Source organism: Polyodon spathula, chromosome 50 (assembly GCF_017654505.1).
Source record: "Polyodon spathula isolate WHYD16114869_AA chromosome 50, ASM1765450v1, whole genome shotgun sequence".
Lineage (NCBI taxonomy): Eukaryota > Metazoa > Chordata > Actinopteri > Acipenseriformes > Polyodontidae > Polyodon > Polyodon spathula.
The window spans coordinates 1,355,448-1,382,828 of NC_054583.1; the positions used below are offsets into that span (position 1 = coordinate 1,355,448).

Here is a 27,381-nt window from a genome sequence, read left to right on the forward strand (position 1 = left end):
GCTTTACCAGACCTCTCTGTGCTTTACAATGCTTCCCTATGCTTTACCAGACCTCTCTGTGCTTTACAATGCTTCCCTATGCTTTACCAGACCTCTCTGTGCTTTACAATGCTTCCCTATGCTTTACCAGACCTCTCTGTGCTTTACAATGCTTCCCTATGCTTTACCAGACCTCTCTGTGCTTTACAATGCTTCCCTATGCTTTACCAGACCTCTCTGTGCTTTACAATGCTTCCCTATGCTTTACCACACCTCTCTGTGCTTTACAATGCTTCCCTATGCTTTACCACACCTCTCTGTGCCTTTACAATGCTTCCCTATGCTTTACCAGACCTCTCTGTGCTTTACAATGCTTTCCCTATTCTTTACCGGACCTCTCTGCGCTTTGCAATGCTTCCCTATGCTTTACCAGACCTCTCTGTGCTTTACAATGCTTCCCTATGCTTTACCAGACCTCTCTGCGCTTTGCAATGCTTTCTTGGCATCCCTTACTGTAGAACCAGGGGCGGGGCTTCACTTCGCCCTCCTTCTCGTCAATGAAATTCGGCTCTATTGAGCAGTCTTCCGTCCCGGATGCGGTTCTCTCATTGCAAGAGCCGAGCACACGGTTTCACCGGAACTTCGAGCAGCAGGTAAGAAGACTCATCTGAGACCGTACCCGGTATTATTAACACCCAAGTGGCTTGAAGTCCACATCTGCCGACTCGGCGGATCGCATTTTGCTGTTGGCGGCCCGCTGTGTCGCCCGGCGCCGCGCGATCACCGAGCAGCGTGCGGGGCGCAGAGACCGCTGTGCAATCGTGCAATCGTGCATCTCTCTGAGTTTTATTTGCGTGCATATTCGCCGTACATGTGGGCCACGAGTTTTTGCATCGCTAAAGCGGCAATATTACAACCCCCAGCATAACAAGACATTAAAAAAAAACAAACACGTTATTAATGCGCGTCAAAACCACAGGACAGGCGTGACTGGGTGAGACAAAATGAGGTCAAACCCATTCTAGTTACTGTTTTTTTTTTTTTTTTTTTTTCCAATATAATCCCTTATGGAAAGAAATGTGTATATTTATATTTAAATATATTAACAGATGTAATGTAGTATATTATAAAATGTGTTCTGAAACATATTTATATATGTTTTTCGTTCCTTAAGGGATATTTGAAGTATATGACTGAGTTACGCGTAAATACGCAAACATACGCACGCCTTATAGAATCTATTTAAGCATAATTTCTATATCGGGTTCTATATATATATATATATATATAATATATATATATATATATATATATATATATATATATATATCGCGAACTCCCCCCTTTATCGATGCAGCACGGTCGCGATAAAGCGCCTCCTGCAGAAAAGTACTTTATTTTTCATCAAAGTCTTTTCGATAAAGACGTAGTCTCTTATTGGCGCTTTGCACGTGAACCTGCTTGTAGATGGAATAATGATACTCCTCACTCTGAAGTGTCTTCCACAGCGAGATGCTGTTGCACTACTGACAGAGAAATGAGGCTCTGGGCCTTGTAGATTATTATATGTTTATCCATATCTCCAGACATGTGCTGTCCACGTTCCCAGGAGTGGTGCCAATATCAAATATAATAATAATAATAATAATAATAATAAAATAATAATAATAATAATAATAATAAATTATTATTTAAAGAAGTTTGTTTTGTTCTTGCACACGAAGCTACACAGATAAACACCACGGGTCACAGTGACCCAAAACATCTTATTTGTACACATGACCTGTTCTTAAAAAAAAAAAAAGACATCTCAAAGGTTCTGTTTTCTGTGTGCAAGTTCAGCTTAGGAAAAGTTATCAAATATTATACAGAATAATAAAAACAACAGTCAAGCTAAACTAGAGTCGGGTCAGATAGAAACCTAACAGGAGGGTTTTAAAAAATGAACGAATCCCAATTTCCCCTTCTCCTTCCCTCCCAGGACACCCCCTCCCGCATGCTGCCGCCCCCGATCTCCCATTGGCTGTCGGCTTTCTCCCTTCGGAATTTAAACCGTGTCAGCTGTCTGGTTCGCCCTTCACCTCTGCCCGCCCCCCGGAACTCTCATACCCGTTCTGGAATGGAACTCAAAGCGGTAGTCTCCGCCCTCGAGAAGCTGGCCCCTCCCTCGCTGGCAGAGAGCTGGGACAACGTGGGGCTGCTGGTGGAGCCGAGCCCCCCCTTCGCTGTGAGGTCCGTGCTGCTGACCAACGACCTGACGGAGGCAGTCCTAGAGGAAGCTTTGGCTAAGAAGGTGGATTTCATCGTCTCTTACCACCCTCCGATATTCAGAGCCCTGAAAAGACTCACGGGTGGCTGGAAAGAACGAGTGATAGTGAAGGCCGTTGAAGGAAGGGTAGCGCTTTACTCTCCCCACACTGCCTGTGATTGCGTGAGCGGGGGGGTCAATGACTGGCTGGCCAAAGCGATCGGTAACTTAAAACCCATTCTCTCACCCCTTATTAGCTTTATTAACATGATCACTGCCCCCCCCCCCCTTTAAAGGAGCGCTGACCATCTATGGCTATTGAAACTCAGGGGGGCTGTGTGAATCATTGCTGGAGCCACAGTCCAGTATAATATATAAAACTATGGCTATTGAAACTAAGGGGGGCTGTGTGAATCATTGCTGGAGCCACAGTCCAGTATAATATATAAAACTATGGCTATTGAAACTCAGGGGGGCTGTCTGAATCATTGCTGGAGCCACAGTCCAGTATAATATATAAAACTATGGCTATTGAAACTCAGGGGGGCTGTCTGAATCATTGCTGGAGCCACAGTCCAGTATAATATATAAAACTATGGCTATTGAAACTCAGGGGGGCTGTCTGAATCATTGCTGGAGCCACAGTCCAGTATAATATATAAAACTATATTGAAACTCAGGGGGGCTGTGTGAAACTATGGCTATTGAAACTATCATTGAAACTCAGGGGGGCTGTGTGAATCATTGCTGGAGCCACAGTCCAGTATAATATATAAAACTATGGCTATTGAAACTCAGGGGGGCTGTGTGAATCATTGCTGGAGCCTCAGTCCAGTATAATATATAAAACTATGGCTATTGAAACTCAGGGGGGCTGTGTGAATCATTGCTGGAGCTACAGTCCAGTATAATATATAAAACTATGGCTATTGAAACTCAGGGGGGCTGTGTGAATCATTGCTGGAGCCACAGTCCAGTATAATATATAAAACTATGGCTATTGAAACTCAGGGGGGCTGTGTGAATCATTGCTGGAGCCACAGTCCAGTATAATACATGAAACTGGCTATTGAAACTCTGCCTGACTGATATTTGAACCCGTGTCTCTGTTGCAGGCCCTGCCTCCGTGTCTCCGCTCTCTCACTCCTTGTCAGCTCAGTTCCCCGGTGCATGGGCTCACCGGGTGGAGTTCAGCGTAGGCAGTGAGGCGGATCTGGGTTCGATTCTTGCAGAGTTGAACTCTTTACAGGGAGTGGATGTCCACTACCACACTGCCAGGTACTGTCTGGAATCAGACTCCTATTGCACAGCAGTGTGAGCCAGTCCAGGTTTTACTAGCAGCTTGATCAGCCCCCAGTGGATCTAGGCAACAAGCTCAGGTGTGTCTTATTATTAAACTCCTAGTGAAACCAGGACTGGATCACACTGCTGTGCAACGGGAGTCTGATTCCCATCCCTGTGATATAACATTTAACTAGTGTTTTTCTAGAACTCTGTGTCATGTCAAAATTAACCCGCCCTCCCTCCTTTTGTAACACTCTGCTGCCCTCTAGTGGATGTGAGAAATACAGACCTTCTTGTAGGGTTGTCACCCTGCCCTCCCCTCCTGCCCTCCCCTCCTGCGCTTGTAACACTCTGCTGCCCTCTAGTGGACTTAAGAAATATATCTGCAAGGAAATCCACAAAAAAACAACAACAAAGTTTCCCGTGTCACCAAGGAGTGATTTTATTTTTCTCATACAGAATTAATTCCCCCCTCCCACACTGGAAACGAGGCTTCTACGAAACCCTCCATTTTCATGGCTTCTGTTTGGACTCTCCCAGCGGGAGGCACCACGATTCAAATCCCGGTTCGGTGCTCAGTGATGCAGTTTGATGAGACACTTTTTGGGCTGTGAGGACACAGGCTGCAGTGTTCCGTGTTTTATTAATATTTTATCAGTTTGTTTAGTTCAGCGTTTTTTAGTTCTTTATAATTCTTCAGTTGCTTTTATATGCCTGCTGCGTCTGTCATCTGCTGTTTCTCCCCCTCTCTCTCTCTCCCTCTCCCCTTTTCTCTCCTTCCCCCTCTTCCTCCCTCCCTCTTCCACTCTCTCTCCCCCTCTCCTTCCCCTCCCTCTCTCCGTATCCCATATTTTTCTTGTTTCATTTCCTTCTCCTAGATCCTTATCCCTTCAGTAAATGTTTGCGATCTGTTCCATTGTGTTTGTCCAGAGACTGCCAGTTAAATCAACGCCCTATTGCAAGTGACTCTGCGTATAATGCCCAGTTCGCAGCCTGCCTCTGTACAGCGCTTTGTGACGGTGGTCCACTGTGAAAGGCGCTATATCAAAATAAAGATGATCTTATTGGAATACACCCTTGCAGCATGTCAGAAATGTCACATGTCTCCATCATATACATAATTGAAAGTACAATGCTAATCAATGGACAATGCTTTTTTTTTTTTTTTATATAAATTGTTGTCTTCAATTTTTTTACCCGGTTTTTCCCCCAGTTTGGTATGCCCAATTATTATCTGTATCCTCGGCCCCCCGCCCCCTGCTGAACGGGGGCTGGAGCAAGCGTCCTCCGAAACCTGCACCTGCCAAGCCGGTATTTTTTCGCACTGTGGATCCACAACGAGGGCAGCAGATCTACAGCGCCGGAAGATAGCACAGATCGGCCACAGGGGGGCGCTGACGTGCGGGGAACCGCGGATTCCCCTGCCGACCTAAGCTCTCCCTACCCGGGCGGCGCTCGGCCAGCTGGGGGCCGCCCCCCTGGGAGCTCCTGGTCACATAATTGACATTATTTACATTTATTACAAGCATCCTTTTTAGAGCCGTACAGCGTTTTATCCATCGTGTTCTGTCCCAGGTCCGGTGCTGGAGAGCAGACCCGAGTGTCTGTGAACTGCATGGCGCCAGCTCTGACCCGAACCATGAAGCTGCTGGCTAGGGAGAGCGCCATCTACAGGACTGTCCAAGTACTGCAGTTAAACAAGGTACCGCGTGATTAGGGCTTCAAATCTTCGGGTTTTATTTTTGATCACGTGACATCTCAACATGCTGAGCCATTAAGTTGTTTGTTTTTGTTTTGTTTTCTCCAGCCCCCTGTACCAGATGCAGGGCCCGGGCGCATTTGCACTCTAAGTGACCCGGTAACCATAGCGACGGCTGTACAGCGAATCAAAACGCACCTGAGACTGAGTCATGTCCGGCTGGCCCTCGGAGCCCGCTGCACTCTGGGTAACAGAACGCAATACGGTCCCTTCTTCTTGGTGTCTGTGTTAGTTTACTGTATTCTGAAAAAGAGTTTCATTAACGCTGCAGACAGACAGACAGACAGAGCCCTACAATCCTGTTCAGTTTGTCTCTACAGTATAATCCCTTCTTCTTGGTGTCTGTGTTAGTTTACTACACTCTGCAGAGAGTTTAGCTTCGTTAACGCTGTAGACAGACAGACCCCGACACAACTGTCTCTACAGTATAATCCCAATTCTTCTTGGGTCTGGTGTTAGTTTACTACACTCTGCAGACAGTTTGCGCTTCAGCGAGCCTCACAATCCTGTTCAGTTTGTCTCTACAGTATAATCCCTTCTTCTTGGTGTCTGTGTTAGTTTACTGCACTCTGAAGAGAGTTTAGCTTCGTTAACGCTGTAGACAGACAGACAGACAGGCAGACAGACAGGCAGGGCCTCACAATCCTGTTCAGTTTGACAGAGAGACTCACGGCTGCTTCTCTCCTCTCAGACTCGCTGGTGTTATCGGTGGCAGTCTGCGCTGGCTCGGGCAGTTCTGTATTAAACGGTGTGCCAGCAGATCTCTTTCTTACAGGTTAGTGCAGACGCTCCTTTAACCCTTCGCAGCCTGGCTGCACTTTCCTCGGACTGAACCTCTTCAGCTCGTCCGTGCGATGTCCAGACGAATCACGCTGTCTTAAAACCTGATGCTCCTTAAAGGGGTGCCAGCTCGGAACTACAAGGCTTAAACTTTGTTTTATTTTGCTATATAAACATTGCACAGTGGTGTGATCCAGTCCTGGTTTCACTAGGAGTTTAATAACAAGACACACCTGAGCGTGTTGCCTAGACACACTGGGGGCTGATCAAGCTGGTAGCAAAACCTGGACTGGATCACACTGCTGTGCATGAGAACATAAAGTTTACAAACGAGAGGAGGCCATTCGGCCCATCTTGCTCGTTTGGTTGTCAGTAGCTTATTGATCCCAGAATCTCATCAAGCAGCTTCTGAAGGATCCCAGGGTGTCGGCTTCAACAACATTACTGGGGAGTTGGTTCCAGACCCTCACGATTCTCTGTGTAAAAAAGTGCCTCCTATTTTCTGTTCTGAATGCCCCTTTGTCTAAACTCCATTTGTGACCCCTGGACCTTGTTTCTTTTTTCAGGTTGAAAAAGTCCCCTGGGTCGACATTGTCAATACCTTTTAGAATTGTGAATGCTTGAATCAGATCACCATGTAGGCTTCTTTGTTCAAGACTGAACAGATTCAATTCTCTTAGCCTGTCTACATGTGACATGCCTTTTAAACCCGGAATAATTCTGGTCGCTCTTCTTTGCACTCTTTCTAGAGCAGCAATATCTTTTTTGTAGCGAGGTGACCAGAACTGCACACAATATTCAAGATGAGGTCTTACTAGTGCATTGTACAGTTTTAACATTACTTCCCTTGAGTTTTAAATTCAACACTGAACAAGATCTCTAAGGAAGGATATAAGAAGCAATTGTAGGCTTGTTCGGTTTCTGCAAACTGGTTCCAGTTTCTCTATCGTTGCCCAGGTGAGATGTCTCATCACGACGTACTGGACGCTGTTGCTGTGGGAACGAGCGTGGTGCTGTGTGACCATAGCAACTCGGAGCGGGGCTTCCTGTCCGAACTGAAGGAGGCGCTGACTGGCCAGCTGGAGGGCAAGGTCAAAGTTCAGCTGTCCGAGACCGACAGAGACCCACTGGAGATCGTGTGAAAGCCGGACAAAGACATCTCTCACACACACTGATGAAAGCACTTAGCAAAAATGTTTGATTGAAAAGTAACTCTTGAAATAAAAATCATAGAAGCAGCTGTTTTTTTTCGCATTATTTTATTTATTTGTTTTCAAACACACAGACACAAGCAAATACTCAAGTAAGCCCCAAAACTAGGTCATTTCCTGTACACCTTGCAATGCTTCCAACAATGCTACTCGGAGTGCTTTAAAAAGCTTTATCCAAGCAGATCCCCGAACATTTTACCCCACTTTTTCTGCCCAATTTGTCTAATTAACTCCCCACACTGGGGGCTGATCAAGCTGGTAGTAAAACCTGGACTGGGTGACACTGCTGTGCAATAGGAGTCTGATTCCCATCCCTGCAATAATAATGCTGGTTATCATCACGGGGATGGGAATCAGACTCCCGCTGCACAGCGGTGTGATCCAGTCCTGGTTTCCCAAGACACTAATCTACAACCCTGGACAGAACTGCAGGAGCTATTCAACACAGTGGCGTCTATAGCAAGCTGTAAAACCAAGTTAAACTTAAAAAAAAAAAAAAAAAAAAAAAGGTGCTTTTATTTATTTTTAAAAGCCAGAAATATTTATATATAAACAAGAAAAAAATAAATTTGATTTCACTGTTTGCAAACGGACAATTTAAATTTTACATTTTTCATGACAATATAAAGTGCTTTACAACATAGACAGACAGACGGAGAATGAAGGAATGGTGACAGCAATCTACAGGAGAGAGAGAGAGAGAGAGGGGGGAAGAGAGATCTTAACATGCACACCTCTCGTTCTCTTGAGAAGAGCTCTGGGCTCTCCCTTCTCGTTTTCTGATTGGAATTCTTGACGCGTTCCTTGTATCAGTCTGTTTCCATCCCTCCATCCCTCTCTCCCTCAATCCCACCCATTGTCCTTAATCATGTGTGACACTTCGATGATGAATTTACCCTCCTTGTACTTCTGGCTCGTCTCAAACGCCTGCTCCTGAAACCACAAGCAGAGAAAATCACATTAGAGAGAGAAATCAACCACAAGGGGAAAAAAAACTAAATTTCTCCAAACCCCAGTCTGTCTGTCTTGCTGATTTGAGCACAGACATAAAGACACATGCATATAAATACAGAGAGACACACACACACACACACACATACATACAGAGACACAGAGAAATACACACACAGACACAAACACAGTCAGAGAGAGAGACAGACACAGACAGAGGCAGACTCACGTATTTCCAGCCCAGTGTGGTGTTGCAGTTCTCACAATAAATGTCAGCGACGGCGTGAAGACCAGTCAAGAGCACCCTCTCCTCAGCGGGGCCGCACCCCACATTCACCCTGTCAAGAGACAAAACACACACAGTGCGCTTGTAAGAGGCCTGTCAAGAGACGAAGCGGTGAGCCGAGGAGACACATAACAATTGGGCACACTAATAAGAGCTCAGCAGTAAAGCCAACACAGGCATGATATACTGAGAGATACTCACACTGTAGAGATACTCAAACTGAGAGATACTCAAACTGAGAGATGCTCACACTGTAGAGATACTCACACTGTGTAGAGATACTCACACTGTGTAGAGATACCCACACAGAGATACTCACACTGTGTAGAGATACTCACACTGTAGAGATACTCACACTGAGAGATACCCACACAGAGATACTCACACTGTGTAGAGATACTCACACTGTAGATACTCACACTGAAAGATACTCACACTGTGTAGAGATACTCACACTGTGTAGAGATACTCACACTGAGAGATACCCACACAGAGATACTCACACTGTGTAGAGATACTCACACTGCAGGGATACTCACACTGAAAGATACTCACACTGTGTAGAGATACTCACACTGAGAGATACTTACACTGAGAGATACTCACACTGAGTTGAAGAGACACTCACACAGAGATACTCATACTGTGTAGAGATACTCACACTGAGTTGAAGAGATACGCACGCCCCTGACTGCCTTGAAATGACTGGAAGGGAGAAAAAGAAAGAAAAGAATCACAGTGAATTGACAAGCTGTCTGTTCTCCCCTCCCCTCCCCCTCTATCACGCTTCTCTCAATTGCAGCTACAAGTCTCCTGCAGCAGCTGGGACCTTTTCTCTCTATCTCGCCCCGCCCCCCCCCCCCCCCCCCAGATCTTATCTGGCAGCCAGGGCAACGCTCCCAAACAAGAATCCATTGGTGAACTCAGTTGCGAAGGGTGTGGGGGGAGGGGTCACTTGGAAGGCAAACAACCCATAATGCAATTCTTAAAGGCAAATAGACAAACAAAATGCACGCACACACCTCACACCTCTCGCACACACACACAACCTCACACCTCTCACTCACACTCACACACACACACACAACCTCACCCCTGCTTGTGTACCGAGAAGCAAGGCAGTTGTGTGTGTTTGTGTGGAGTGTGGGACAGAGGAGAGATGTGTGTGTCACACACCTGTCAGTCAAAGTGCTCTCTCTCACACACTCACACACACACACACACACATCTCACAGGGCTCTCACACACACTCGGTTGTGTTGTCCTGGAGTGTACACGAGACAAACGGGAGGATCACACTCTCTCACACCTCTCACACACACACACACACACACCTCACCTCTCTCTCCTCTCTCTGACACACACACACACACAACCTCACACCTCTCTCTCTCTCCTCTCACACACACACAACACACTCTCCCTCACACACACACACAACCTCTCATCTCTCTCTCTCACACACACACACCCTCACACCTCTCTCTCTCTCTCTCTCACACACACTTGGACACACACAACCTCACACACCTCTCTCTCTCTCTCTCACACACACACACACAACCTCACACCTCTCTCTCTCTCTCTCTCTCACACACACACACACTCACACCTCTCTCTCTCTCTCTCTCTCACACACACACACACAACCTCACACCTCTCTCTCTCGTGTGGAGAGAGAGACCTCATGTGTGTTTTGGTGTGTGTGTGTTGGAGTGTATAAGAGAGACCAAGGAGAGTGTGTGGTGTTGGAGTGCTCACACTCTCTCTCTCTCTCACACACACACACACACACCTCACCTCTCTCTCTCTCTCTCTCACACACACACACACACACACCTCTCTCTCTCTCTCTCTCTCACACACACACACACACACACAACACTCACACCACACCTCTCTCTCTCTCTCTCTCTCACACACACACACACACACACAATCTCACATCTCCTCTCTCTCTCTCACACACACACACACACACAACCTCACATCTCTCTCTCTCTCCTCTCACACACACACACACACACACTCTAAGAGGAGAGTGTCACAGTGTGTGTGTTTGTGAGGAGAGTGTGTGTGGGTTTGGAGGGTGAGAGAGTAGAGAGAGAGAGATGAGAAGTGTGTTGTCTGTGTAGGTTAGAGTGGAGAGAACTGATGTGTGTGTGTTGGGAGTCTCTCTCTCTCTCTCTCTCTCTCTCTCTCTCTCACACACACACACAACCTCACCTCTCTCCCTTCTCTCTCTCTCACACACAGACTCCCCCCCCCATACTATAACAGGCACACCAGCACAGACCGCACCTTGGAGATGAGGTCGTCGTGGTTCGCCAGGTGCGCTCTGCAGTGCACGCAGCTGTATCTGCGGTGGCAGTTATCCAGATAGGCCTGGAAAGTTTTGGGCTTTGTCAGTCTGACCATGGCGGCGTTCGCTCAGCACTGCCCTCTAGTGGAGACACGCAGGAACAGCACAACTGGAACTGCAGGGGGGGCAGAACTGAGTTTAGGACAGACAGAGCCTCACAATCCTGTTCAGTCTGTCTCTACAATATAATCCCTTCTTCTTGGTGTCTGTGTTAGTTTACTGCACTCTGAAGAGAGTTTAGTTTCATTAAAGCTGCAGACAGACAGACAGAGCCTCACAATCCTGTTCAGTTTGTCTCTACAGTATAATCCCTTCTCCATGGTGTCTGTGTTAGTTTACTGCATTCTGAAAAGTTTATTGTTCTGTGCACTGAACTATTGTGTTTTCACGCATCAAACTGTCTGTCTGTCTGTCCGTCTCTCTGTCTGTAGCTTTAATGAAACTAAACTATTTTCAGAGTGCAGTAAACTAACACAGACACCAAGAAGAAGGGATTATACTGTAGAGTCAAACTGAACAGGATTGTGAGGCTCTGTGTGTCTGTCTGTCTTTCTCTGTCTGTCTTTCTCTCTCTCTGTCTGTAGCTTTAATGAAACTAAACTCTTTTCAGAGTGCAGTAAACTAACACAGACACCAAGAAGAAGGGATTGCATTGCAGCATCAAACTGAACAGGATCGTGAGGCTCTGTGTGTCTGTCTGTCTTTCTCTCTCTGTCTGTCTGTCTGTCTGTCTGCAACTTTAATGAAACTAAACTCTTTTCAGAGTGCAGTAAACTAACACAGACACCAAGAAGAAGGGATTGTATTGAAACTGAACAGGACTGTGAGCAAGGCAAACGCCCAGCAATCACATAATTACTATATAACAACGCCTTTGCTAGGAAACGTTCATATTTTTAACACATTAAGTACCCAGGTCCTCATAAGGTTAAACTTCTCTAAATTCAACGAATAATGATCGAGACGAAACAAATACAGCTGCTTGCGGATTCAAATAATCCGTAATTATTCGGGTTTTTTTTTTTAGTTTTTTTTTTATATTTATTTTAAATTTTCTTAAAAAGGTTCGCGAAGGCCGCCTTAAAAGATCGTTAGAGTTCTTAATAAGGACGGGTTATTAAAACCATACTCGACTGATTATTTTTTTAAATTGTAAAATACATTTTTGAATAGTTTCACTATCGTGTGACAGCAGAGCTGTAAAACAAATACATAAATAAATAAATACAAAATCGGTTTATTTTTTTATTTTTTAAAAAGGGCAAATTTCCCTACCGTGTACCTGCGTTGTTACACAAACAAAAGACAATTAACTATTAATAAGTGCGAAATATCAAGGTTAAAGTGCCTTTAATAAGCTTCAATTATACCAAAACAGAAAAATAAATGACATTTCTTACCTTTTCTTAAAATTGGAGAACCGATTTCTGCTAATAAAAGGTTAAAAATAGCGATCTGGTGTCTTGCACGTACAGCCACCCAGGAAATGCGTATTATTATTATTATTATTATTATTATTATTATTGATTATTGATTATGTCGTAGTGTTAACAGTAACGCAGTATTCTAAAGAAACAGAAAAGGCTTTTGTAGAGATGATGCAGATTTCTGTGCATTAAGGTAAAGAAAAGGATTGATTTGATTTGTCTGTTTGTTTGTTTTTTTTCCCCGTCCTTCTTAATATTGCAAAGTGTTGTTTCCTGCTTTCAAGAAAAACAAACAAAAAAAAAAAAAGTTGTTTACAAAAAAATTAGACCTGCGGCAGAAGCTCTACGTCACCACCACGCCCCTTGTGGCGAGCCAGAGGCCAATCACAACTCGGGGACGCGACAGCCTCTAAAAATAGGTCACCCAATCAGCGAGCGAGCAGGTTTACCTGCCACACCCGACAGCAGACGAACTCATTGGCGGATTTGGTACCGTTCAGAATCTTCTTTCAACCAATCAGAGGGCCGCCAGGGGCACGGCTCAACACGCGTTACCGGATAACTGCGCTTGGAGTTAAATATTAATGTTTTATTATTGTTTTGCATCAAGTTTTGTTGGTCTTGTGATTCTCACCCCACCCCCCTATTAAAGTCAAGTTTGCAATGCACACAAACCAAAACTGTGATTGTCGTTATTTGTTTATTTAATTTTACTTATACAAATATGTTTAAAACTTTCAAGGCATCATTTTGAGATTATGTTTGTTTTCAAAACACGCTTTCCCTCTACAAAGGCATGCAATCAAAGAAAAAGGAATACAGACAGTAAATAATTATGATATATGTTAAAATATATATATGTTATTAAATTGACATATAGCAGGTGAATCAGTCCCATGCTGTGCTATTGACAGTGCTATGGCAGGTGAATCAGACCCATGCTGTGCTATTGACAGTGCTATGGCAGGTGAATCAGTCCCATGCTGTGCTATTGACAGTGCTATGGCAGGTGAATCAGTCTCATGCTGTGCTATTGACAGTGCTATGGCAGGTGAATCAGTCCCATGCTGTGCTATTGACAGTGCTATGGCAGGTGAATCAGTCCCATGCTGTGCTATTGACAGTGCTATGGCAGGTGAATCAGTCCCATGCTGTGCTATTGACAGTGCTATGGCAGGTGAATCAGTCCCATGCTGTGCTATTGACAGTGCTATGGCAGGTGAATCAGTCCCATGCTGTGCTATTGACAGTGCTATAGCAGGTGAATCAGTCCCATGCTGTGCTATTGACAGTGCTATGGCAGGTGAATCAGTCCCATGATGTGCTATTGACAGTGCTATGGCAGGTGAATCAGTCCCATGATGTGCTATTGACAGTGCTATGGCAGGTGAATCAGTACCATGATGTGCTATTGACAGTGCTATGGCAGGTGAATCAATACCATGATGTGCTATTGACAGTGCTATGGCAGGTGAATCAATACCATGATGTGCTATTGACAGTGCTATGGCAGGTGAATCAATACCATGATGTGCTATTGACAGTGCTATGGCAGGTGAATCAGTGAGACAGACCTACAGGATAATTTCTGTCTAAATACGAGACAGACTTATGGAATCAATCAATTCTATATCTTAAAAGCTTTGCACTCTTCTTATTGGCTGCTGGATATGCAGAGGGCGGGATTAAAGAATAGAGGGTGGCAAAGCTGGCGTTTTAGTGGCTGCCCGGCTCAGAGGGCGGGTTGTTGTCAAGATATCTGCGCAGTTTGGTTGGGTAATCCGTCATGACGCCTGTCGCTCCGAGATCGAAGGCCTTCTGAAATTCCGACTCGTCGTTCAAGACAAACAGATGCACCTGCAAATAAACAAACAAACAAATAAACATCTGGATGCGTTAACCTTGGGCTTTGTGACGTTGTACTACATTCACCTTCAAAGCTGTTCATTTTTAACAGCGTTAAAATAAAAAAAATTAAAAAGTTCAACTTTGCGCTGTCATAAAAAACACTGCATAATATTAAACACAGAAACACAGGGAAGCATTGTAAAGCACAGAGAGGTGTGGTAAAGCATAGGGAAGCATTGTAAAGCACTGAGAGGTCTGGTAAAGCACAGGGAAGCATTGTAAAGCACAGAGAGGTCTGGTAAAGCATAGGGAAGCATTGTAAAGCACAGAGAGGTCTGGTAAAGCATAGGGAAGCATTGTAAAGCACAGAGAGGTCTGGTAAAGCATAGGGAAGCATTGTAAAGCACAGAGAGGTCTGGTAAAGCATAGGGAAGCATTGTAAAGCACAGAGAGGTCTGGTAAAGCATAGGGAAGCATTGTAAAGCACAGAGAGGTAAAGCATAGGGAAGCATTGTAAAGCATAGGGAAGCATTGTAAAGCACAGAGAGGTCTGGTAAAGCATAGGGAAGCATTGTAAAGCACAGAGAGGTCTGGTAAAGCATAGGGAAGCATTGTAAAGCACAGAGAGGTCTGGTAAAGCATAGGGAAGCATTGTAAAGCACAGAGAGGTCTGGTAAAGCACAGGGAAGCATTGTAAAGCACAGAGAGGTCTGGTAAAGCATAGGGAAGCATTGTAAAGCACAGAGAGGTCTGGTAAAGCATAGGGAAGCATTGTAAAGCACAGAGAGGTCTGGTAAAGCACAGGGAAGCATTGTAAAACACAGAGAGGTCTGGTAAAGCATAGGGAAGCATTGTAAAGCACAGAGAGGTCTGGTAAAGCATAGGGAAGCATTGTAAAGCACAGAGAGGTCTGGTAAAGCATAGGGAAGCATTGTAAAGCACAGAGAGGTCTGGTAAAGCATAGGGAAGCATTGTAAAGCACAGAGAGGTCTGGTAAAGCATAGGGAAGCATTGTAAAGCATGGAGAGGTCTGGTAAAGCACAGGGAAGCATTGTAAAGAATTGTAAACAATGTCTTCAGTTCTCTTACTTGAATGCCTCTTGCTTGGAGATGTCTGAATAGAGGTCTCTGCATCATGATTCTGCACAAAAAAGACCATATAAGACTATATAAGACTATATAAGACTATATAAGACTATATATATGTATCCTGTGTTTCTTCATTATAGTTTCTGTATGGTATTTAAACTTACTTTTCAAACAGCATAACGACAAATTTGTTGCGCAGAAGCGGAGAGCAGGGAATGAAGGTCCTGGAGGAAAGAACGACAATTAATGAGAGAGAAAGAGAGACTCAGACAGACGACTAACAGACAGACAGACAGAAAGACTCACGGACAGACAGACAAACACAGACTCAAACTCAGACAGACAGACACACACACACTCACGGACAGACAGACTCACAGACTCAGACAGACAGACAAAGACTCGCTCACAGACAGACAGACACACAGACTCAGACAGACAGACAAAGACTCGCTCACAGACAGACAGACACACAGACTCAGACAGACAGACTCACAGACTCAGGCAGACAGACAAAGACTCGCTCACAGACAGACAGACACACAGACTCAGACAGACAGACTCACAGACTCAGGCAGACAGACAAAGACTCGCTCACAGACAGACAGACACACAGACTCAGACAGACAGACTCACAGACTCAGGCAGACAGACAAAGACTCGCTCACAGACAGACAGACACACAGACTCAGACAGACAGACTCACAGACTCAGACAGACAGACAAAGACTCGCTCACAGACAGACAGACACACAGACTCAGACAGACAGACTCACAGACTCAGGCAGACAGACAAAGACTTGCTCACAGACAGACAGACACACACAGACTCACTCACAGACTCAGACAGACAGACAAAGACTCGCTCACAGACAGACAGACACACAGACTCAGACAGACAGACTCACAGACTCAGGCAGACAGACAAAGACTCGCTCACAGACAGACAGACACACACAGACTCACTCACAGACGACAGACTCACTTGTTGATGATGGAGGGCAGGTACCCCTGCAGGAAGCTCTCAGACAGGGGGACGAAGGGGAGCAGGCCGGTGAAGTAAAGCAGGAGGAGAAGAGCACATCTCTCTACAGTGAACATCACCGGCATTGAGGGATTCTGAAGGGGGGGACAGGATCTATAAAATCAAGTAGAGTGACAGACCGACAGACACACAGACATAGAGACAGACAGACACACAAGCACACAGACAGAAACACACACAAACAGAGACAGACAGACAGACAGACAGACAGGCAGACAGGCAGGCAGGCAGTACCGCTTGTCGACACTTCTTCATGATGTGGGATTTGACGCTCGCCCATACAGTGATGTCATCGCGTCTGTAGCGCTTCACCAAATCAGAGACCTGAAATAACAAAGCAACAGAGAGAGGTGAGAGAAAGGATTTTAAAGACAGTCAGCGCTCCTTTAAAGGGAGGGGCCAGTGATCATGTTAATAAAGCTAATAAGAGGTGAGAGAATGGATTTTAAAGATGGTCAGCGCTCCTTTAAAGGGAGGGGCCAGTGATCATGTTAATAAAGCTAATAAGAGGTGAGAGAATGGATTTTAAAGATGGTCAGCGCTCCTTTAAAGGGAGGGGCCGGTGATCCTGTTAATAAAGCTAATAAGAGGTGAGAGAATGGATTTTAAAGATGGTCAGCGCTCCTTTAAAGGGAGGGGCCAGTGATCGTGTTAATAAATACTGTTCTGGGTTAGTACAAACCCAATGTGTTAATTATTGACTTTTTTTTTTATTGTTTTGTTTTGCAGGCCTCTGGGAATGTGAAGGACAGATGGGTAAGGCTCTCTGAAGTCCAGTCCACCAGCGTTTCATTTTTCTTCTCCTTTAAAAGCCGACCTGGCTTTCAGCTCTCTGCTCCCAGCTCACCTTCTTAATCAGAACCTCATTGTCCTCCTTGATCTCTATATTGACGGGAACGCGTGGAAACTTCTGGAACACTTGTTCAAGAAGAACGATCTGCCTGTCCGACCCGGTGCTGTAGTGTCCTGCAGACAGAACAACGGACAGGCGACTCTAGGGACCCACGTTCAAGCCCAGTTCTAATTGTGCCATTTGCAATGAGTTTTCAACCACTTTTAGCGACTTCCCCCAGCATTGACATGAATAAAAGTTCTACAGCATGTTCCTGTGATAATTACTGCTTGGGTCATTCAGAATAATGTGGACAGCTGTTTACGTTTAGTGTAACTGTAATTATATAACTGGGAATCAGACTCCTATTGCACAGCAGTGTCACCCAGTCCAGGTTTTGCTACCAGCTTGACCAGCCCCCAGTGTGTCTAGGTAACAAGCTCAGGTGTGTCTGATTATTAAACTCCTAGTGAAAGCAGGACTGGATCACACTGCTGTGCAGCGGGAGTCTGATTATTAAACTCCTAGTGAAAGCAGGACTGGATCACACCGCTGTGCAGCGGGAGTCTGATTACTAAACTCCTAGTGAAACCAGGACTGGATCACACTGCTGTGCAACGGTCAAGAAAAGACAATATACTGAATGTAGTTTGAACTTACCTGTGTAGAATGTGACCTCCAGTCTCTCCTTGTATTTAGGCAAATCCTGGTTTAAAATAATACAAACAAACACCAACATTATTATTATTATTATTATTATTATTATTATTATTATTTCTACTATAGGGAACTGAGATGAATTTTCAATTGCAAGAATTACAGGGATGGGAATCAGACTCCCGCTGCACAGTGGTGTGATCCAGTCCTGGATTCAGTAGGAGTTTAATAATAAGACACACCTGAGCTTGTTACCTAGACACACTGGGGGCTGATCAAGCTGGTAGCAAAACCTGGACTGGATCACACTGCTGTGCAACAGGAGTCTGATTTCTCTTCTCTCTTATTCTTCTAACTGTAGAGTTCAGTGGATGATAGACATGCATACAGCAGGAAGAAATATTTCTCCTCTCCACTAGGAGGCAGCAGAGTGCTGCAGGAGATGAGGGGGCAGGTTTATAATATTACTACTACAACTAATAATAATAATAATAATAATAATAATATAATAATAATAATAATAATAATGGCTCCACTCATTCAGACGTGATTCTGAGAGCTCTCTCTAATGGGGTTTGCTTTAAACTTTTTTTAAAAGTCCTGGGGATATGACAGACCCAGACAGAAAATGTCAGTGTGGAGGAGGAGGTTGAGATAACTGTTGCTATTTCAGATCTCTATCAAGTTGCCCTTTTCACTGAGTTTTCTCTGTCAATGAGGCTCTTTTTGACATCTATCTATCCAAGTCTATCTGAATCCACCACTCTGGCCAGAAGTTTTGCATCCCCCTCTATATAGAATTAACTCCCTCAGCTTCATAGAGTCCAGTGAAAGCTGCTGAATAATGTTCCCTTGTTAACATATTGAATTGCACCCCCTCTATATAGAATGAACTCCCTCAGCTTCATAGAGTCCAGTGAAAGCTGCTGAATAATGTTCCCTTGTTAACATATTGAATTGCACCCCCTCTATATAGAATGAACTCCCTCAGCTTCATAGAGTCCAGTGAAAGCTGCTGAATAATGTTCCCTTGTTAACATATTGAATTGCACCCCCTCTATATAGAATGAACTCCCTCAGCTTCATAGAGTCCAGTGAAAGCTGCTGAATAATGTTCCCTTGTTAACATATTGAATTGCACCCCCTCTATATAGAATGAACTCCCTCAGCTTCATAGAGTCCAGTGAAAGCTGCTGAATAATGTTCCCTTGTTAACATATTGAATTGCACCCCCTCTATATAGAATGAACTCCCTCAGCTTCATAGAGTCCAGTGAAAGCTGCTGAATAATGTTCCCTTGTTAACATATTGAATTGCACCCCCTCTATATAGAATGAACTCCCTCAGCTTCATAGAGTCCAGTGAAAGCTGCTGAATAATGTTCCCTTGTTAACATATTGAATTGCACCCCCTCTATATAGAATGAACTCCCTCAGCTTCATAGAGTCCAGTGAAAGCTGCTGAATAATGTTCCCTTGTTAACATATTGAATTGCACCCCCTCTATATAGAATGAACTCCCTCAGCTTCATAGAGTCCAGTGAAAGCTGCTGAATAATGTTCCCTTGTTAACATATTGAATTGCACCCCCTCTATATAGAATGAACTCCCTCAGCTTCATAGAGTCCAGTGAAAGCTGCTGAATTGCACCCCCTCTAATAGTTCCCTCCCTTTAGAGTTGAAAGCTGCTGAATATTGAATTGCACCCCCTCTATATAGAATGAACTCCCTCAGCTTCATAGAGTCCAGTGAAAGCTGCTGAATAACGTTCCCTTGTTAACATATTGAATTCCACCCCCTCTATATAGAATGAACTCCCTCAGCTTCATAGAGTCCAGTGAAAGCTGCTGAAGAGTGTAAAGGCGATGGAACAGTGACTCACGCAGTAGTTGAATTGAGCAGAGAGAGAGTGTAAAGGAGATGGAACAGCGATTCACACAGTAGTTGAATTGAGCAGAGGGAGAGTGTAAAGGAGATGGAACAGTGACTCACGCAGTAGTTGAATTGAGCAGAGGGAGAGTGTAAAAAAGATGGAACAGCGATTCACACAGTAGTTGTATTGAGCAGAGGGAGAGTGTAAAGGAGATGGAACAGTGACTCACGCAGTAGCTGAATTGAGCAGAGGGAGAGTGTAAAGGAGACGGAACAGTGACTCACGCAGTAGCTGAATTGAGCAGAGGGAGAGTGTAAAGGAGACGGAACAGTGACTCACGCAGTAATTGAGGTCCGAAATGTTGACATTGTGTCCGGTCTGCCTCAAAAGGTTTTCGTCATGTGACACGACCACCTGACCGTCTCGGGTCAAATGACAGTCCAGCTCCAGCAAATCAGTTGTATTGTCAACAGCACTGAGAGAGAGAGAGAGAGAGAGAGAGAGAGAGAAGAGAGAGGAGAGAGAGAGAAGAGAGGGGAGAGAGAGAGAGAGAGGAGAGAGAGAGAGGAGAGAGGAGGGAGAGAGAGAAGAGAGGAGAGGAAAAAGGGAGAGGAGGGGAGAGAGAAAAAAGTAGGGAGAGGAGAGAGATGAGAGATGAGAGATGAAAGGGGGGAGAGACAACAGAGAGGGTGGAGAGGAGGGGTGAGAGAGAGAAGTAACAATGTAATTCTTCTTCAGTGACACTAAACTGCCATTAAAGGGAGGGGCCAGTGATTGCGTTAATAAAGCTGATAAGAGGTGAGAGAATGGATTTTAAAGATGGTCAGCGCTCCTTTAAAGGGAGGGGCCGGTGATCCTGTTAATAAAGCTAATAAGAGGTGAGAGAATGGGTTTTAAAGATGGTCAGCGCTCTTTTAAAGGGAGGGGCCAGTGATCATGTTAATAAAGCTAATAAGAGGTGAGAGAATGGATTTTAAAGATGGTCAGCACTCCTTTAAAGGGAGGGGCCGGTGATCCTGTTAATAAAGCTAATAAGAGGTGAGAGAATGGATTTTAAAGATGGTCAGCGCTCCTTTAAAGGGAGGGGCCGGTGATCATGTTAATAAAGCTAATAAGAGGTGAGAGAATGGATTTTAAAGATGGTCAGCTCTCCTTTAAAGGGAGGGACCAGTGATCATGTTAATAAAGCTAATAAGAGGAGAGAGAACTGAAAGGTTTTGTATAAAATTGTAATCATTTTATGTGCCCCTTTAAATAGCAAAGAAGTGAAAAATGATTGAGGCCCTCTCAGAAGATTTGCATTCAGCTGAAAGGCAGCTGCTTATCTGAGGATCAAGATAACAAACTGGTTTTCTTAGATTTTTTTTTTTTTTTTTTTTTAGTTTGAAGAACAATTTGATCGGGCGGAGACTGCAGTTACAATGCAATTCAATACAGTCTAGTCTAGTGATCTCAAACTGCAGTTCCAATGTAATTCAATACAGTCTAGTCTAGTGATCTCAAACTGCAGTTACAATGCAATTCAATACAGTCTAGTCTAGTGATCTCAAACTGCAGTTCCAATGCAATTCAATACAGTCTAGTCTAGTGATCTCAAACTGCAGTTACAATGTAATTCAATACAGTCTAGTCTAGTGATCTCAAACTGCAGTTACAATGCAATTCAATACAGTCTAGTCTAGTGATCTCAAACTGCAGTTACAATGTAATTCAATACAGTCTAGTCTAGTGATCTCAAACTGCAGTTACAATGTAATTCAATACAGTCTAGTCTAGTGATCTCAAACTGCAGTTACAATGTAATTCAATACAGTCTAGTCTAGTGATCTCAAACTGCAGTTACAATGTAATTCAATACAGTCTAGTCTAGTGATCTCAAACTGCAGTTACAATGTAATTCAATACAGTCTAGTCTAGTGATCTCAAACTGCAGTTACAATGCAATTCAATACAGTCTAGTCTAATGATCTCAAACTGCAGTTACAATGTAATTCAATGCAGTCTAGTCTAGTGATCTCAAACTGCAGTTACAATGTAATTCAATACAGTCTAGTCTAGTGATCTCAAACTGCAGTTACAATGTAATTCAATACAGTCTAGTCTAGTGATCTCAAACTGCAGTTACAATGTAATTCAGTACAGTCTAGTCTAGTGATCTCAAACTGCAGTTCCAATGTAATTCAATACAGTCTAGTCTAGTGATCTTAAACTGCAGTTACAATGTAATTCAATACAGTCTTTCTATATAGCAGCCTTTCATCACAAAGCGCTGTACAGAGTCAGGCTGTGAACTGTGCATTATATGCAGAGTCACTTCCAATAGGATGTTGATTTAACATCTCACCCGCAGGACGGAGCACAAGGAGGTGAAGCGACACGGTCAGGGTCACACGCAGGGGGGTCAGTCCAGTGGCAGAGGTGGGATTTGTACCCATGACCCTTCTGGTGACTTTAACCACTGGACCGCGCTGCTTCTTACTGACACAACTTGTGAAACGCATGTGCGAGGCTGTGCGGGCTGGTGGTTAACGAAAAGGTCTTATGACCAGGAGGTTCAAATCCCAGCTCAGCCACTGACTCACTGTGTGGGACCCTGAGTGAGTCACTTCATCTCCTTGTGCTGCGTCTTTGGGGTGAGGCGTTGTTGTAAGAGACTCTGCAGCTGATGCATAGCGCACACACCCCAGTCTCTAAGTAGCCTTGGATAAAGACATCTGACAAAACTAATAATAATGCAAATCTTTTCAACAGAACCTGAATAACGCTTCCTTGAGGCATGGAGGCTTGCGTGTGATGTATTTGTTGCTCTGTCTCGGAATTAAAACTGGTTTTGATGAAAGAATACCTCAAAGAACGCCTGGCTTGGTATTTTTCAGAAGCAAAACAAACCCTGTTACTGAATGGATTTTTTGGTTTCGGATTTTTCTGACTTACTTGGTAAAAGCTTCGAGGGTATTTTCAATCTTCTCTCCAGCACCTTAAAAAGAAAGAAATGATAATAATAATAATAATAATAATAATAATAATAATAATAATAATAATAATCTCTCTAAAATGATCATATTGAGCTCCATTACAATTCCAGAATTACATTGTAGACCAGACTGTATTGAATTACATTGTAACTGCAGTTTGAGATCACTAGACTAGACTGTATTGAATTACATTGTAACTGCAGTTTTAGATCACTAGATTGTATTGAATTACATTGGAACGGCAATAGAATCACATTGAAAAATGACAGGCTTCTGCGTTGCAAACAATTTTGCAGTACAGGCGCTATAGTTTGCTTACCTCCTCTGTGAGAGATGTGCTTGCTGTAAAAGGCTGTCTGTTTCTTCCTGTGAAGCAGATGAGGGTTTTTAAAAAGGACAAGTGAAGTCAAAGCATATCCTCCTAGAGCTGGGATGACATAATACAGACAGCTAGACATGGTGGCTGTGCGGTTCTCTTCTGCAAAGTAAAGGGGTTCTGATTTTTCACAGCTTAAAACAAAAAGGCAGCCAGGAGTCTGAAACAATGAAAGCAAACCACAGAGATCAGCTCTCTTTGTAGAAGCCTGGCGTGTCTGTCCTTTATGAAAGGGATTTGATAAACAGTAATTTGTTGTTTGAGGGTTAGTACAGGTTGGTTAGCTTTTTCCCTTCCTATCTCCTCCCTCTCACAATTTGAAAGTTTATGACCAATCCTTTTACGACTCTGTGTGTGTGCGTGAGTGTGTGTAAGGGTCAAAATACAAGCCTCTGCAAGACTGGAAAATCCAGTAGTGGCTTAGCAGGCTAGACTAGTATTTCAGATTCAGGTATTTTTTCAATTTTTTTTTTTTTTTAAAGAAATCTTTCTTAATAGGACAGTTTATGGTAGTGTGGAATCTCTGGCTTTGAATTGATGTTTCTTGGTTCTTGTCATGCTGTTCTTTCACCTTCGTGTTAAATAGCAAAACACTCAAAACGCTGTGTTTTGTTTGATTTTTTTTTCTTTTATCGCTTTTTCTCAGTCTGTGTTGCTTTGACTGGGTGATCAGAAGCTGCTCTTCAGTTCTGGCTGCACTGCCAATAGGTACTGTATTGTGAATCGGTACAGCCCTAGCTAGGACTACAGCTCCCAGCATGCCTCTGCACCCGCGGCAATGGTGAGGGACGGTGGGAGCTGTAGTTCTGTAACTGCAATGCGCAGGGCTGTGCTGTATTATATTGTTTTGCTCAGTCTGTGTTGCTTTGATTTCAGGAGCTGTGCTTCCATAGTTATTGTATTGTGAATCATACAGCTCCCAGCATGCCTCTGCACCCGCGGCAATGGTGAAGGATGCTGGGAGCTGTAGTTCTGTAACTGCAATGCGCTGGGCTGGGCTGTATTACATTGTTTTGGGATTTGAACCTCCTGGTCACAAGACCTTTTTGTTAACCACCAGCCCGCACAGCCTCGCACATGCGTTTCACAAGTTGTGTCAGTAAGAGGCAGCGCGGTCATCAACATCCTATTGGAAGTGACTCTGCATATAATGCACAGTTCACAGCCTGCCTCTGTACAGCGCTTTGTGATGAAAGGCGCTATATAAAAATAGATATTATTAACTTTCTCATATATTACATTGTAACTGCAGTTTGAGATCACTAGACTAGACTGTACTGAATTACATTGTAACTGCAGTTTGAGATCACTAGACTAGACTGTATTGAATTACATTGTAACTGCAGTTTGAGATCACTAGACTGGACTGTATTGAATTTTGTAACTGCAGTTTGAGATCACTCTAGACTGTATTGAATTGCATTGACTGCAGTTTGAGACTGTATTGACTAGACTAGATTGAATTACATTGTAACTGCAGTTTGAGATCACTAGATAGACTGTATTGAATTACATTGTAACTGCAGTTTGAGATCACTAGACTAGACTGTATTGAATTACATTGTAACTGCAGTTTGAGTTTGAGATCACTAGACTGGACTGTATTGAATTATTGGAACTGCAGTTTGAGATCACAAAACTGGAATTACATTGTAACAGGAATATGGTGCTTCCATTCAAGGAGTAACCCCTTCCATTGGAAATATTTTAGTTTCGCTTCAAACTCCTATTGCTGCCTGGAATGTTCTACCACTGTTTGAAGAAATAACCAAACTTTGCCCTGATGCAAACAAAAGGATATAAAACTAACATCTGTGTGACTCATCGGCGTGGAGTACTCACGATAGCGAACGCAAACAACGCACTGCTGTTCTTTCATTGAATTGAAATCTACCTTTGAGCGCTCTCTGTTTGTAAAAGGGCATGTCTGACTGCCGCAGAGCTTGCTGTAATATAGGAGATTCATCCCCTAACCAAATTGGGGACCCCAATTTTGTTTGGAGCATTTTAGGAATTACTGCATGCATCCTTTCTTCTGAGATGCTTCACAGAGTCCAGTGAAAGCTGCTGAATAATGTTCCCTTGTTAACATATTGAATTCCACCCCCTCTATATAGAATGAACTCCCTCAGCTTCATAGAGTCCAGTGAAAGCTGCTGAATAATGTTCCCTTGTTAACATATTGAATTGCACCCCCTCTATATAGAATGAACTCCCTCAGCTTCATAGAGTCCAGTGAAAGCTGCTGAATAATGTTCCCTTGTTAACATACTGAATTGCACCCCCTTTATATAGAATGAACTCCCTCAGCTTCATAGAGTCCAGTGAAAGCTGCTGAATAATGTTCCCTTGTTAACATATATTTAAAATTTAGTAGTCGCCATTTGATTTTGAGGCACAGGCGTTGCTGTCCATCAAATCAGCAGTCCGAAGCACCTTTGACCACCGTTCCACAGTCCAGATTCTGTCCTCTTGCGCATATTTTGGCCTTTTAGTCGCGTTCCCCTTTCTTAACAGAGGCTTTCTTGCTGCAACACATCCTTTCAGTCCTGATTTCAAGAGTGACCTTCAGACTGTTGATTTGACGGAAGACGCCTGTGCCTCCTGCCAGCTCTGTCGTCAATTCAACGCTCGTCTTCTCTCTGCTCCTGAAGGATATTATCTTCAAGTCTCGCTCATCCTTGTTAGACAGCTTTTCTGGGCTCTTCCAGTCCTGGGCGTGTCAATCGCAGATGGTGTTTCTCTGTGCTTGTTGATTATGCTTCAGATCCCACACCTTGAGAATGGAGCGATGCGAGCGACTTCAACTCAGCGTGTTTCCTTCCTTATGCGAGTCAAGGCTGTTACAACAGTAGAAAACACTAGTGGAGGCTTTGAGAAGGTTGTTGATGCTCATAATGCATCAGAGTAGAAAAACGCAACATGTCGGAGTGTATTTTTTTTATATATATATATATATATATATATATATATATATATATATATATATATATATATATATATATATATATATATTGTCTCAATCCAAAAATTCTAGATGATGCAAAACTTTTTGGCAAGAACTGTACAGCACTAACTGCTCCACTCCCCCTACATCCTTAGAGAGAACCACCCCTTGCTTGCCTGTCCTACTGCGTAGTTATTTTTGTTTGTTGGTTCTGGCACGCCTGACAAAGAGACTGTAAAAATGTATAAAATCATGCTCAATTTACCCATTCGTTTCTTTCGGTTTAGGGGCAAATCTTAAAATCCTGCCCCATCTCAAATGTGCACAGTACGCCTCTTTTAAATTTTTAGAAACGTCCTCTTTAAATAACTTAGACGTGGGTGTCTGAAGCCAGCAAGAAGGATTTAAGTCCATAGCATTTTCCCCTCGCTTTCAAAAAATGAACACAGTCAAAAAAGTTATTCCCTTTGTTGTTGCAATCCAGGGAAGAGAACAAAGAACAGGTTTTTGTTCTGCTGTATAGAATTCACACTGCTGTACAGAAAACAAACACACACACAGAGATGTGCTCAGAAACACACACACAGAGAGACGTGCACAGAAACTCACTCAGCAGTTTCATTGTCAGGAAGTGTATAGGTACTGAAAAGATGAGTTCACTTCAAACAAAGCCACTGTACTGCTGAAAAGCAGAGAATATACAGAAACTGGTAGCTATGCTAAAGGAGATCGGACCATCTTTAAAATCCATTTTCTCACCTCTTATTAGCTTTATTAACAGGATCACTGGCCCCTCCCTTTGAAGGAGCGCTGATCATCTTTAAAATCCATTCTCTCACCTCTTATTAGCTTTATTAACATAATCACTGGCCCCTCCCTTTAAAGGAGCGCTGACCATCTTTAAAATCCATTCTCTCACCTCTTATTAGCTTTATTAACATGATCACTGGCCCCTCCCTTTAAAGGAGCGCTGACCATCTTTAAAATCCATTCTCTCACCTCTTATTAGTTTAAGATCACAAGCTGCTTAAATATGCGGTAAATGTTGCTTGTTTCAGTAAGAATTAAGAGAATGGCTTTGATAATGTATTATCTCCCCTCTATACTGTGCTTCTTAGAGAATCACCATGTAGGATTATTTAAAAAAAAACAGAACTAAAGTGTCTTGCGACAGCCCTGCAAAAAAAAACCCAAAACCATTTGCAAGATCATGAGAAAGAAAAAAGAATTGAGCATCACTTCTTTCAAGGTCATAAACCACAAAGTTTACAGCAATTGCAAAAACCACAGCATTCACAGATACTGAGAGCCGTCTGCTCACTAAACTAATACAAGCGTCCAGTTGACTCCCCCTTTCTTAGTATCTTATGATACATACACACAAGCACGCACACAGACACACACACACAAGCACGCACCGAGACACACACACACACAAGCACGCACACAGAGA

General features: G+C 43.6%; 3 protein-coding genes across 3 annotated transcripts; 1 reads left to right on the plus strand and 2 right to left on the minus strand.

Moving 5' to 3' along the window:
- Nucleotides 1–517: 517 nt before the first annotated feature.
- nif3l1 (NIF3 NGG1 interacting factor 3-like 1 (S. cerevisiae)) lies at nucleotides 518–7,271 on the plus strand. The gene is made up of 7 exons (XM_041238832.1): nucleotides 518–632; nucleotides 1,961–2,450; nucleotides 3,343–3,505; nucleotides 5,087–5,213; nucleotides 5,319–5,457; nucleotides 5,962–6,045; nucleotides 7,008–7,271. The coding sequence occupies exons 1-7, from the start codon at nucleotides 537–539 to the stop codon at nucleotides 7,190–7,192; spliced, it is 1,284 nt and encodes a 427-aa protein (XP_041094766.1). The 5' UTR covers nucleotides 518–536; the 3' UTR covers nucleotides 7,193–7,271.
- Nucleotides 7,272–7,614: 343 nt separating this feature from the next.
- ypel3 (yippee-like 3) lies at nucleotides 7,615–12,630 on the minus strand. Its single transcript, XM_041238838.1, has 5 exons — nucleotides 12,261–12,630; nucleotides 10,800–10,975; nucleotides 9,160–9,203; nucleotides 8,442–8,550; nucleotides 7,615–8,194 (listed from the first exon to the last, which is right to left on the minus strand). The coding sequence occupies exons 2-5, from the start codon at nucleotides 10,914–10,916 to the stop codon at nucleotides 8,105–8,107; spliced, it is 360 nt and encodes a 119-aa protein (XP_041094772.1). The 5' UTR covers nucleotides 10,917–10,975; nucleotides 12,261–12,630; the 3' UTR covers nucleotides 7,615–8,104.
- A 1,145-nt stretch (nucleotides 12,631–13,775) lies between these two features.
- LOC121306859 (lysophospholipase D GDPD1-like) lies at nucleotides 13,776–23,308 on the minus strand. Its single transcript, XM_041238836.1, has 10 exons — nucleotides 22,925–23,308; nucleotides 22,565–22,607; nucleotides 19,970–20,105; nucleotides 17,762–17,807; nucleotides 17,117–17,235; nucleotides 16,504–16,593; nucleotides 16,210–16,343; nucleotides 15,389–15,448; nucleotides 15,225–15,276; nucleotides 13,776–14,144 (listed from the first exon to the last, which is right to left on the minus strand). The coding sequence occupies exons 1-10, from the start codon at nucleotides 23,061–23,063 to the stop codon at nucleotides 14,004–14,006; spliced, it is 960 nt and encodes a 319-aa protein (XP_041094770.1). The 5' UTR covers nucleotides 23,064–23,308; the 3' UTR covers nucleotides 13,776–14,003.
- Nucleotides 23,309–27,381: the final 4,073 nt, after the last annotated feature.

Coding starts and splice junctions, on each gene's coding strand:
- nif3l1 (XM_041238832.1), top strand. CDS start 537: ATGAAATTCGGCTCTATTGAGCAGTCTTCCGTCCCGGATGCGGTTCTC. Junction 2,451..3,342: donor CTGGCTGGCCAAAGCGATCG/GTAACTTAAAAC, acceptor TCTCTGTTGCAG/GCCCTGCCTCCGTGTCTCCG. Junction 3,506..5,086: donor GTCCACTACCACACTGCCAG/GTACTGTCTGGA, acceptor GTTCTGTCCCAG/GTCCGGTGCTGGAGAGCAGA.
- ypel3 (XM_041238838.1), bottom strand. CDS start 10,916: ATGGTCAGACTGACAAAGCCCAAAACTTTCCAGGCCTATCTGGATAAC. Junction 9,204..10,799: donor ACGACGACCTCATCTCCAAG/GTGCGGTCTGTG, acceptor TCTCCCTTCCAG/TCATTTCAAGGCAGTCAGGG. Junction 8,551..9,159: donor GCGTATCTCTTCAACTCAGT/GTGAGTATCTCT, acceptor GTCTCTTGACAG/GGTGAATGTGGGGTGCGGCC.
- LOC121306859 (XM_041238836.1), bottom strand. CDS start 23,063: ATGTCTAGCTGTCTGTATTATGTCATCCCAGCTCTAGGAGGATATGCT. Junction 17,808..19,969: donor TTTCGGACCTCAATTACTGC/GTGAGTCACTGT, acceptor ATTTTAAACCAG/GATTTGCCTAAATACAAGGA. Junction 17,236..17,761: donor GGAGGTCACATTCTACACAG/GTAAGTTCAAAC, acceptor TTCTGTCTGCAG/GACACTACAGCACCGGGTCG.